The 13,136-nt window shown below is 42.1% G+C and overlaps 1 protein-coding gene across 1 annotated transcript in view; it reads right to left on the bottom strand.

The window, feature by feature from the left end:
- The window catches only part of PKP2 (plakophilin 2), a 46,864-nt gene extending 35,152 nt beyond the window's left edge, over nt 1–11,712 (bottom strand). Inside the window, exons 1-3 of the mRNA XM_076340455.1 lie at nt 11,461–11,712; nt 3,563–3,675; nt 310–1,004 (exon numbers count right to left, since the gene is read on the bottom strand). Coding sequence (XP_076196570.1) covers nt 310–1,004; nt 3,563–3,675; nt 11,461–11,674 — 1,022 coding nt within the window. The 5' untranslated portion in view covers nt 11,675–11,712. The remainder of the gene's footprint in view (nt 1–309; nt 1,005–3,562; nt 3,676–11,460) is intronic.
- Between the last annotated feature and the right edge of the window lie 1,424 nt (nt 11,713–13,136).

Here is a 13,136-nt window from a genome sequence, read left to right as displayed (position 1 = left end):
GTGACTACTTCATGTCTCCTTATAAAATTGATTTAACTCTTGGCAAAAGGGGGGTCCCAAACCTGAGCAGGAGGTGTGGACCCTGCAGTATGTACATACTCATACATTTTTTCTCCCTTTCCTGTTGCACTGGAAGTGGACTTTTAAAAGCAAACCTACTTTCTGCATCCTCTGCACTGACATTTCATACGCTGTGTTGGCTGCTGAACCATAAGCTGCCAGTTTACTTTCTCTTTTTAAACAAACAGGTTCCTTTCAGCTCTGACTGAAGCTGAACCAGAACCAAAGCAAGTCCTGCATTGTGCTTACCCTAGCTGAGATCCATTGATGGTGACTTGTTCGCTCTGCAGGAAACCATTTCTCCCTGCTGCTGCCATAGCAGCTGTCAATGGCAACCTCTTCCCATCTGTTTCTGCAGCCACACTGGTTATTGAAGTTGGCTGGGAAGCTTCCCTCCTGGTCTGTGTGCTTTTGAAAGTAGTTTGGTACCAGCTGGACCTTAAAGATTGCCTGTTTTGAGACCCCAAACAGGAAGCAATTGGTGATCTCGCTTGTCCTGTCGCACTGCCTGAGGTCAGGTAGTTCTCTTTCTCCAAAAGGTGGGTCATACTGTGACTGTTGCCTGCTTGATGGTACAGAGGTACAGTGGGGCTGGGGTAGACACCATCAAGGACGGCATCATTAATAGCCCCCATGTTGGAGTGTCTCTTAAAAGAGCGTCCCCTGTTCACTGAATCACGAAGAGTGTAACCAACAATTTCAGACCGAGCATATCTTGGTGGGACAGTCCCACTGGATCTCCTGCTATCTCCATGCCTCATGGAGAATCCAGTTGAAATCCCTCCGTCGTAGTGAAAATCACTGGACACATACACCAATCTTTCAGGACCTCGTTGGGGTGAAACCTCTAGTCTCTTCAGAGGCTGTCTTTGCGCTCTCTCTTCCACTGTCTTGTAAGTAATCCTCGTCCCCCAGCCATTTGTATAAGAGGATGGTGAGGCCACCTGTTCAAGGGTGCATAAAAGAACAGGAGTCACAGTAAGATCACAGCATTTAGGATTAATAGCAAAGAAACCAAACCAAAAAAGTAAAGATAAAAATTCTAAGGTCTGCTATCAGAATCAGAAAACAAAATGTGAACATCACCAATATTGTGTATTAAATGGGATTCTGCAACACTTCTTTGTATCTGCCTAATGAAGGCAGGAAGAAGCACGGTCTACACATTAGGAGACAAAGTCTAAACATCTAGTCTTCTGTCATTAACTCAAAATAGGTGCGTAAGTCAATTATGCCTGGTAGCGAACAGTCTGCTTATTAATGGAGATTTTAGTTTCAGTTTGAAAATCCTTGGGGATTAACACCCACATCTGCTACTAAAATTAAATTCAAGGCTGTCCAATAGACAGAAGAAAATTAACCAGTCAGATATCAAAATATTATACTAAAGTGTCTGCATATTGCTATAAACGTTATTAATATAAGGTTATTTAGCCCTCCTGTTCACTTTGTGGTAGGATTTAGTAAAAAGAGATAGTCCCTTCCCTGTTTGCCTAGCCTCTTAAAAATGAAGGAGATTACATAACATTCCAAGGAAACCAAAATGACCATTTCACCATCTCAATGGTTTCCCTAATTCTACAGTTGCAATTTAAGATTATTTTTCTTTTCCTGTCCCTAATGGGCATGGACAGTAATGGATCATCATCTTGTTTTGTAAGTTTCTCTTTTCTAAACTCAACAAACCCACTTCCTGCAACCTTTCTTTGTAGGATGTGTCTTCAAGATTCTTACTGTTTAGGTGCCATTTGGGGCCTCTCCAATTTTTCTACCTTTTTCTTATGCTCTAAATTGGACATCATACTCTACTCAAGACTATCTGGCCTTGAAATAAAGGAGTCATGACCCAATTTTTTAAAAATCAGTAAGCATAGTGTCATCCAGCCATAAATCAAAGCCCCATATATTCTATTTCCATGCTGTATTAGAGTTTTGTAATATTAAAGACATTTTTTATGGTAAACTGAGAAGCTTACACAAGTTATTAATTGAAGGGACAGCACTTAGCAGACAGTGGCCAGACTGAAATCCCTTAATTTCACTGTTGAGTTACTGAGGGTGATAACTGACTCATAAAAGGAGTAAAGGTTGCTGAATCTAGTAGGCTGAGGCAAGGATCATTGGATGTATCTGTTTATTCTACAGAAGCTATGCAAGGATATCTTTATCTTTTGTTTGGGGATAAGGAAATGAATGCTTTTCTGAAATACTAGACCTTGTGGCTTTTTCTGGCTTTCACACAGGACAAATAGTCTCTCTCTTTTTTTTTTTTTAATTCTGTTTTTTTTCCCCCCTTGCCTGGAAAACTGTAGTATTTTCCTGTGGTTCCTATGTCACCTCCAGTTTTCCTCTTGTCACCCTCTTCTAGAAAGAAGAGATTCACATCAAATATTATGGTCTGGATGATAGGTGAGAACAGAGGATAGGAGGACAGAGAAGGAAATGTATTTAAGTAAATGGTTCTACCTCTACGCATACAGAGCTGGACCTGCTTCATTAACTGGCCAGAAGCTGGGCTATTTCCTTTAATGAGAATAAGCAGTTCTTGAGTAATCTAAAATTAAGAAAGGATTGGCCCCTACGTATACAGCTATTTATTAAATAAGTATTTTTGTTCCCAAGCTGAATTGGTTTCAGTTTACTAATGTTGATCATGCAGCAGCATTGCTATTGAGCTATGTGTTGATTTCCCAGTCATATGGTTGCTCCCTCAAATAGGTTCATACCAGTTATGAGCTGTGTCACAAACCCTGCAGAAAACCAATTATTTATCTCAGCATTCAGGCCATGAACCCAAGAAAAGCTGGTCAAAATAACAAGTGAATTTATGATTAGACAGTTTAGAAACACCATTGTATTCCAAGGACTGTACTGCTGAAATTCTTGTAATGCTAAAACAGGTTATAATAGGATTATTTTAAATGATAAAGATCACTCTACCTGCCATCATGAAACTAAAGCAATCTGTTTTCCTGTGGTTTTGGATGCTTAATTCCCTAACCTCTTTCACCACTCCTACCTATGTCATTTGTTACCCTGCGGGATCGCTGGACTTCCTCTAGCAACCTCCAACTGTTCAGCTGGGTGAGTGGCAGCACAGCCTCCGGCCGCTTTGAGCTACCGATGTGCTGACCGACCTGCTGCCTGGTGGGACGGATAAAGATCTGACTTGTCACAGCCTTTGCCTTAGTGGAGTGCTAATACGGTTTTTAATTTTCTACCCTGATGCCAATCCTCACCAAACCAACAGGATTGCAGAAAGCTTGTCTGTACAACTGAGCTGAATTTAGCCATTGGGCTCAGAAGTCACCAGAAGGGGGAAAAATGTTAACAAATCTCAGTTGTAAAAACCTCCTTTTCTAGAAATCAGGCTTTAAAAAGCAAACAAGCGAGCAAGCAAACCTTGAAACACCATCTACATGCTATTATTTGTGGAAACAAAATGGATAAACTCTGCATGTGATATTATATTTATTTCTATTCATTGTCTTCTTTTCCTCACCTGGTTTGACTGATAATATGAGAAACCATAGGGAGTTCTTGGTGCAAAATCATTTTCGGTAATCCCCATGTTATAGACGCGCTCTGGAACACTGGATGCACGGTGCAAACTGCCTGTAACCAAAGACTAATATTAGTAAGATTTTAACAAAACATGATACTGTTATAAAGGATGATTTACAGTACTAGGGAAATGTCCCAGTCTGCGCTGCCATTAATATATATAAGCTGAGAATCAGACAGGTAAATGATGGAAAGAGGTTTGCATTCAAAGTGTTTCCCATTCAAAACCGGGCTAAGCAAAGCTTTTTGAGGACACAAGCTATTTTTTCAGCTTCCTATTTATTTTACTTAAGACATCTTTTTAACTTTTAGAAGTCTTGTTGTTCATGTGGCTATTTAATGAAAAATGTTTTAACATAAGCAAGCTGATATTTTAAATATCCCAGATAATGAGAGATTATTAAGTACTGAGAAATGGTATCACTGAACAGCTACTAAGAACACTTTTTTTCCACTGTAACCACTTTGAATATATATGCATGGTTTACATTAGAGGCTGACAATAACATGCACAGTACACAAGAAATTAAAATATTGCAGCTGTAGATTGTAGATGAGAAACATGGGTTGATGTGTATACCTCTGTTACTGTGCACCCTAGAGATACAATTTTCACGATGTACCACTGTAAATAAATAGCATACACTGAGTATAGACTGTTTATTTCATAGTTGTCTACCTTAACCGCTGGTGTTTCTTCTCCCTTAGGTGCTAGTTTAATGACAATATATTGGAGCAAGTAACGCTTCGCTAGTCTTCTCAGTGCTTCACCCAAAGACCATGAAAAGTCCATGAACAAATTCCATGGCTTATGGAGGCACGTGGCATATGATGCTGTAACGTAGGGTTGTTTAATGACACTTGAAATCTGCACCTGAAAGGTTCACTAATCCTACAAATAATGTAGAAGATCCACAGTGTATCTGCTCTGATTCTTTTTTTCCGTGACCCAGCTTTGAAAATAGAACAGTGCATTGTGATTATTTCTTTCATTAAAACGGCATTCTTTTAATTAAAAACAAACAAACCAAAAACATCAGGCTATTTCTCTTTCACTGATACCATGCATTTTCAAAGAAAAAGTGTTTCTATTAATAGTTTTTTTTAAAGCAACAGATACTGCTGAAATAATTGTTCACGAGATTCCCATGTTACTATGAGAATCTGCATATAGGAATATAAATAACACAGGTTATAATACCGACAGGTTTAAAGAGGTGAAACAGAAGTTGAAAGCAAGATATGCCTCAAATCAGTCATAAATGGGGCCCGTGTGTGCTGCAGAAGTTTAGGCTGAACAGATAATGGTGGTCAATAAAGAAGTTAATTGGCCATGAATTTTCAAAATAGCAGGTATTACCTGAGATACTACAGAAAAAAAATCTAAAGAACAAGTCATTAACCTGGTCAAACTGATGAAGTCTCCACTTGTAAAAATAGTAGGAGTGATATGCCCATGGGAATTCAGGTGCCAAAAACATGCAGGCAAGTGCCTGCTGGGATTTTTGAAGCACCTAGTGTATGTGTGCTAAATAGCTGAGGCTTTCACTTTGTGCAGTTAGACTCTGGGCTACATTAGGTGCACATGGGTATCCCTAGGAACTTCAGTACACCTGTATCTTTAATCCTTAGTGTCTCTAGTTAGTAAAGGGCTCGACAAGGATGAAAATAAACAAGAGACTGATGTAACAATAATAATTTATGAATGATTCTCACTAGCACGTAGCTACCTGGATAAGTCCAAATTTGTGTATAATATAATATAGTACAATACAATACAATATAATAGCAGACTGCAATAATTTGAGGCCTAATTCAATCATACTTCGCAGTTATTTTTCTTATTTAATCATACTTTCCAATTCTTTCATTTTGGCCATTCAAGACAGATTTAAACATGTATTAGGTGATTTGTTAAGACACATTCACGTTAACTTTGCATCATGAGAGTGGAATGATGCCGTTTGGTCAAACTCATGATTTGGATTGTAATAATTCCTTTGAGACATTACAAGGTTACCATAGCCCAAAGGTTACCCAAGCACATGAGAAAGCAGTAAGAGGAAACTATTGTTTTATACTGCAAAAAATTCCTGCCAATGTATGCCGACATCCAAAATCTACAAATTCATATAAATCTCTCATTTGTGTGATATAATTCCCATATCAATGTACTATTTCACGTGCCCAATACGACTCCATGTTAGTCTATCGCCTGTGCCTGCTTTCTAAAGATTCACTTTATTAATTGCTGCATATTAAAGTACTTTCATATATTAAGTCTCTAAATACAAATACATATACATTTCTGTTTCTTTATAGTTAGTATTTTTTGTCCAGTTTACTTTACTTAGTGAGAAATTACTCTCAGTTATTTATTTACTTAGAGCACAAAGATCCTTTGAGCAAGTAATTTGTGCATGTTTTAGGTAAGTCTAAACTCCGTCTTTACTAAACAAATTTAAAAAAATGAGGATAAGTTAAAAATAACAAGGCTGTCCATGAACTAGTTGAGGATAAACTACATATCTAACAGGTCCCTCTTTGCAAAAGCACAATACAGTCAATCAGAAATTGTAACACTCAGTTATCTTCTAGTCCTCTTTTTTTAACCTTCAGTCTCCCTGCAAAACTATCCATCAGTAAACATTTTTCTCTTTCAGAGATAAACACAGTATATGTCAGCTTATGGAATTTCACTTTGCATTTACAGTATCTCTTGCTTGCTCTTACCACATCAGTAAATTATTTTGCCAGCATTTTACCTGTAGATTTATTAGGTAGACATAAAATGTATGTCTTTTTACTGTGTGCTGTTTACTTGTGCCAGAAGCCAGCGTGTTAAAGGAAAAAGTGGTAACTGAAATGCTGTGTCTTTCTGTTAGTTATGAGATGCAGAACAGGTGATCTCATCAAAACTTGCCTCTGCCAGCAAGGCTTCCTTCAGCTTATTTTCACCATACTACAATAACCTACATGTCTCTCCCACCTCTCAGATTTGCTCAGTATTACATATATTCAGAAATCATTAGGCACTCCTTATAGAGTCAGTGCACCGGTTTAAAAAAAAAAAAAGCAAAAAAAGCGCCATGAATGATTTAAAAAAAAAAAATGTATATTATGGGTTCATTTACTATTAGGATTAATATTTTCTAACTGTGAGACTCAGTGTTTTAAGTCGCACAAAACCTCTCTCTTCAGAAAATATGCACATGATTCAGTTACTCATCCATAGGGGACAAATGCTATTTGAGAGGCCATTGGCTACCACACTTGATTTCCAGCAGCCAGTCAAGAAAAGGATGGGCCCTGCGTCATGTCTGTCAACCCATGAGGATATTTTGGAAAACGCAGGCATCTCAGACAGCAGCAGACACCCATGTGTGGGCAATTGAGTGGAACCGTTTATCACAGTCTCCCCTCTCCCCCTGTCAGTATGAACTAAAGCAGCTCAGGAACGCTTTGGATGTGGTCGGTGGAGGATGAAAACTAAACCCCTTTGCTCTTCTCTACGCTTAAAATAAAAGCTGTACAAAAATCACCTGATATCGCAGCAGTTATGACAAAATTTTCAGACCTGAAAAAATAATTACACTATCAGGAGGGAGACTGTACAGATGACTGAGCAAAAATCCCATCTGTCTTCACAGAGGCTCTTCTCGAGGCCCCTTTGTTCCCCTGGACGTCACAGGTCCAACATCTCCAAAGGTCTTGGAAGTTCCTCCCCAGCAGTCACTGCCTCTGGCTGCAGGCAGATCAATCTCCTGTTTGCTTGGCTTTCAAAAACAACAACGACAAGAGGCATCTCTAAGACACACGATGTATGAAAAAGACAATTATCCTCCTCTATCCTTAGATACACCTAAGGAATTAGGTGTATCAAATTCCCCTTAAATCATGTACAGTGTTAACTCTCAGTTGTGAGTCTTTTTCAGCGCTTTTGTATTTGAATGGTTATCATGAAAGCCAAGTTTTGGCTTTAAACCCTCCACTGCAGGCATCAATGTAGCTGTACACAGAAGGCTATTAAGGGCTGCGATATTTTCATGCATCCTGAGTGCCCACCTGCTGAGTATCCATTGTCTGCTCTTGCTCAGGGCAGGTGGGTGATTATATCCTCAACAGAGACTCCTAAGTGTTCCTGGACTGTCATCTTTTAATCCTTTTTTATACTCCACCACTCGCGATGGACTGAGATGGTGACATTTAAGAATGGCATATCAAAAACTTCATTGAATCATTTCATCTAGAGATCAAAGACCCTTCTTTTTGATCATGCTCCTTCATCACTGCCAGTACACGCCTGGTCTCAAAGGAGTTTTTCTAGCATTTTTCACTTTGTGCTGGTCAGTACATTTACACAAGTGCTCAAATTTAAGAAAAAGATTTCTTCTGGCTCAGGAAGCAGAGATGAGGAATTTAATGAAACCAACAAAAAGTCACCAACAAGGAATTTTTTCTACTTCCTTTTCCCACAAAGGTATAAACAGAAAATCACTACGAAGCAGTTAACATGGTCAGAATTCTGCAACATAGAAGGCTGAGGATAGAAAACTCCCCCAAACCCCTAAAAGCAAGTTTAACAAAAAATACTACTAAGAATTTTAGAAATGAAGAAATGTGAAGAATAAATAAGGCTCTGATTGTAACTGTCTTGTGTCTGATGCTGTTGATTTGGAAATCACGTAAGTTTTAATTCTGTTTTCTATAAACACACTATGTTTATAAAACCCTGTGTTAGAGAAAGAATCTCTACACAGACAGCAGTTCATCAGGCCATTTGGTTTTTTATGATATATTACTCAGTTCTGCCCTCATTTTTTACAATGGAACTGATAATGATGTACAGGATGTACAGGAAAGTAGACTTTAGTCCAGGGATTATACTAAAGAAACAGAAATACCACAGATGAATTTAAAAAGCTTATCAAAATCCAAATGGAACAAGATCAGAGGCAAGTGGACTCATAAACAGAATAAAGTTTAATAGACTCCTAAAGTGTAGATAAAATAACAAATACTGTTGCATCATATGCGAGCTGAAAAACACCGGTCATTAAGATATATGATTCTGAATGCCATTTTTCTTTGATAAGGCTGAACTATCCATTTCCACCTTTAAATAGCATTCAGAAATTTGATATGGCTGCTTTAGTTGTTCAAAATCTTTCAGGGCAGCGTAATCTTTAATTTATAAAGGTTCAGCAACTGATGAACTGGAAAAGTTGCAGCTGTTGTTAAACTACTGCTTGAAAAACTATTAACAACGTTTGACAAAGACTTGAAAAGAGTTCGGGCAGTACCTGACTTCAGTGATCTGGCAGCTGCTGGAATCCTCAAATCTGAGGATGACCTGAACTTCTATTATAAAAAAGAAGAAATACACCCTCAAAAAGGGGGGAAAAGGGCATAAACCAGCAAACAATATGGGGGTAGGAGGCAAAAAGATGTTGTTCCATTTAAAGGTAATGCTGAAGACTAGGCAAACACTTTTGAAACTTTAAGGAGAAATTATGCTGTCTGACAGAGTACTTCTTGCAGCTTCAAAGCTTCCCGTTCCAGTGGAAAATGGGTGTGCACAGATGATACTGGGTAAGACCTTTACTACCACTGATTTTTCATACCCAGTGGTTATGTGCTTGGCTAATTTTAGGCATGTGCGTGAATACTCTGGCTAGGTATGTGCTAAGTACCTTGCTGAACAGAGCCTGAAATACTCCTACAGATAGAACAGTTATATCACGGGGGCCTGCTCCTGCTCCTTCTAAATCTTTGTATCGTTTTCCCTGCAACTGCAAACAATATGGGATCCTTGGTGAATGTATCTAGAAAACTGTTATAATTCAGAGAAAGTGAGGTTTCTGCATGTAAAAGAGTGCATATTTTTAAGAAGTACCCTACATAAAAGAATTCAAATGTTTTTCAAGGCATAGTCAAATTTTGAGCAAGTCTACATAGAAAGCACATTGGGATACACATGCTTATATACGTATATTTTTCAGGAAAGTCAACACGTTAAAGGCATGATAGGCATTTGATTCGCATTATATATATTTAAGATATAGATAGATAGATATACATATACATCTATTTTTTTTATATATATATATGCACGTATAAATACATGGAATACATTCCAGTTCTGTTTTTTTTTTCTGAGTTTTGCAGTGGGACTAAAAATTGTACGGTGAGTTGGGCACAAGAATACATTTGAAAGAAGAAAAGTTCATTTTATGCATGAACGATACATGTAACAGACATGTCATTTGCCACTCCTGATCCTGAAGCTTAAAAGTTTTGGTGTCTCAGAAATGCAAAGGGCTCGAATACTTGACCTTTAGAAAAACAAAGCAAACCAAGACAACTATCCCCAAATCCATCAGGCCTGTTAATGTATTCCAGAGAAGTTAAGATGAGTTAGGAGGACGGGAACTTTGTCTTCATCGTGTTTTATGCATGGTTTAGAGACATGATCTCAGGTTCATGACACGATATAATTTATTAACTATTGCTTAAAAAGCTTTTCCCAGGCTCTCTGCTGGGAGAAAAAGAAATTAAGTTACTCTAAAAGTGTTTAGAAGCCTTATTTAAATGAGAGCAGCCAAGCTAAGAACTTGCCCGTGTAGCTGCACATTGCACAGCTGTGTGTACCTGTTTATGCAGTGTGTGTACCTGATTTTTCTGAGCAGAGTATGTCCGTGTCTGCATAGTATGCATTTTTTGCCATGAGGCATTTTTTAGATAGAAGCCAGATGAAGTACAAGGAAACATTCCTCTGCCTGACAAGATAGATGGGTGAAGTATAGTCATAAATTTAAAGACCTTCGGCTCACAGATTTTTGCAAATGAAAAGTGACAGCTTATTTAATGACAACCGAGCAACAGTGTTTATAGCCTGTAAGTCAGTCGTATCTTCCTATTTAAAAACAGCATTGAAGTTTCCGTGGTAAGGGTTGTTTTTTTTTTTTTTTTTTTTTTTTTTAATTTACTTTGAAAACAACACATCTCTTCGCCATTAATAGTTAAGACTAAACCCCTCGAGCAGCTTGTCTTTAACCCTCAGCACCTGACAAAGTCACCCTGTGGGTGCCTGATGCTGCAGTCGGACCCTGGCTGGGGCAAAAGGCACGACTGTGCGGACCTTACCGACGGATCTGGCCTTCTGGCTATAAGAACTTAGAAGCAAGGATTGATTGACTTCAATTTGTATCATGCACGTCAAATGACGAGGTAAATACAGGTCTGGCAGCGTTATCGTTCCACGTTTGCCATTCACGCCTTTCCTAGAGTTACTTTTCCAAACCTCCTTTTAGTTAATTTTTTTTTTATTTCCAGGTGAAACAAGGAAAGACATTTCCTACGTTTCTTCCCATTTTACTTCGCAAATAGGGCCAGTGGGTAAAGCTAAGGCATTAAAATAAGCACAGCAAGCGGTTGCTGGATTAGGAGAATTTCGGCTCGATTCTTCCCTCGGGCAGCGGTGAACCGAGAGCAGCCCCCGCCACTCACCCAAGTTATGGCGGTTGGGAGGGAGAAACTTCTGACTCACTTGGGTGGGAAAAAAGAAAGAGGAGACGCGACAGAGCCACGATTTTCTGTCAAACCTGGTAAAGGCCAGCGACCCGTACTGCGGCTGCCCCGAGCAGCCCGCGCCTCCCAGGGCCGGGGAAGCCGCGGAGACGGCTGCGGCCGCCCGGGGCCAGCTCGGGTCTCACCCCGGGGCCGCCGCCCCGGACCCCCTTCCCGTGCTCCCGCCGCCGCCGAAACCGCCACCGACAGCCACCAGACAGCACCGAGCGGCGCGGGGCCCGGGCCGGGGCCGGGGCCGGTACTCACCGTTGTGCAGCGGGACCCGGCTCTTCCTGGCCAGCGTCTGCTGGACCTGCCGGTGGATCCGCAGCGCCTTCTCCTCCCCGGCCCGGCCGCCCGAGAGCTTGAGCCTGGCCTCGGAGGGCAGCGCCAGGCTGGAGCTGTCCAGCTCCCCCAGGATCTGCTGGCCCAGCACGGTGCGGATGTAGCCCTGCTCGGCGGCGGGGCCGCGGACGGCCATGGGCGCAGCCGGGAGCCGCTCCGCTCCGCGCCGCTAACCTGTTGCGCCGTCGCCTCCGCCGCCTCCCCAGCGCCGCGGCTCAGCCGCCGAGGGACGGGACGGGACGGGCCGCGCCCAGCGCCCAGCGCCGCCCCGGGCTCTGCCCCGCCCGCCGCGCAGGTGCCAGGCACGGCCCGCGTCCCCGCCCCGCCCGCCGCGGCCGCCCGGGGCAGGGCAGGGCCGGGCCGGGCCGGGCCGCGCCGCCACCTCCCTTCCCCGACTCCCCCCTTCCCTTCCCGCCGGGGTGAAGGAAGGGTCCGGCGCAGCGGCCCTGCCCGGCCCGGCCCAGCCCTCGCCAGCGGGGCGCGGCGGGGCCGGCAGCCCGCCGGGGCGCCCCGGGGCAGCAGGGGCTGAGCAGCCGGGGTGGGACGCCCGGGGGGAAGCTGTGCCGCCTTGTCCCGCACCCGCCGGGAGACCGGGTTCCTGTGGCACACGTACCCCCCCCGCGGGAACAAACACACGCACACGTTTTAAACGTGTGTGTACACCGTCCTCGTGCATCGTCCCTTATGGATCCTTTGCATTACGTTATAGATTTAAGATACTTCTATATTTTACACATGGCTGCATTTTGTGCACATGTACGTAAGTTTCAACCTAAAATATATAAGATGTGAAACTGCTTTAAATATAGTGGTCCCTGTCTGTGAAGATCACAGTTTCAGGCGGGATTGTGTTAGGGGGCTGTAGGGCTGCTGCTCTGGGAGGTTTTCCTGCTCTCTGGTTTTTTTCAGGCTGTCCTGAGGCTTTGCGGGGAGATGAATTGAAGCCGCCTTCTCTCCGTTTCGTTGTAAAGGGGTGGTGAGGGAATTGCGCAATTAAAGGCTGAAAAAAACCCCCGAGCGGCTCTGCCCCTGCAAAAGTCTGTGCCTGCCTGCGCGATCGTAGGTGGCTTCTTACGTACTGTGAACTACGGCTCAGTGAATGTGAGCCGGAGGAAGGCTGAAGTTCTCACACTATCTCAGGACACAGCCTGCAATTACTGTTTAAACAAACGCTCTGCTCACGGTGGGTTGAAAGGAGGAGGAAAAAAGCAACGTGTAATATCTTGAGGATGGAAAAGTGCAGGCATTAGAAAAAGTAGATGATCCAGGGTTGCATGAGTTTAAAAAAAAATCCCCAGCAAACTAAATGTAGGTATTTTAACAGAAAAGCTAATGTTTCTTAAAAACAAATGAAAATTAATGTGGCTTTTAACTTCACGTGTTGCTATTTCAGAGACACACCGGGGCTCAAAATGAGCTGGTGTAGCTTGTTTTTTACCAGAACTTCAGACAGCGCTGAGGGTACAGGGTGGCTGGGGAGAAACTGGGGGGATCCTTGTCTTAGGGTATACCATGACGTAAGAAACCGGGGGCACCTTCTTTATTCTCAGAAAAACTCTGGATAAGGGGAAGAGCTAGCTCCATGCTGAGGAGTCCAG

Source organism: Aptenodytes patagonicus, chromosome 1 (genome assembly GCF_965638725.1).
Source record: "Aptenodytes patagonicus chromosome 1, bAptPat1.pri.cur, whole genome shotgun sequence".
NCBI lineage: Eukaryota > Metazoa > Chordata > Aves > Sphenisciformes > Spheniscidae > Aptenodytes > Aptenodytes patagonicus.
This window is presented reverse-complemented; position numbering and strand designations above follow the sequence as displayed.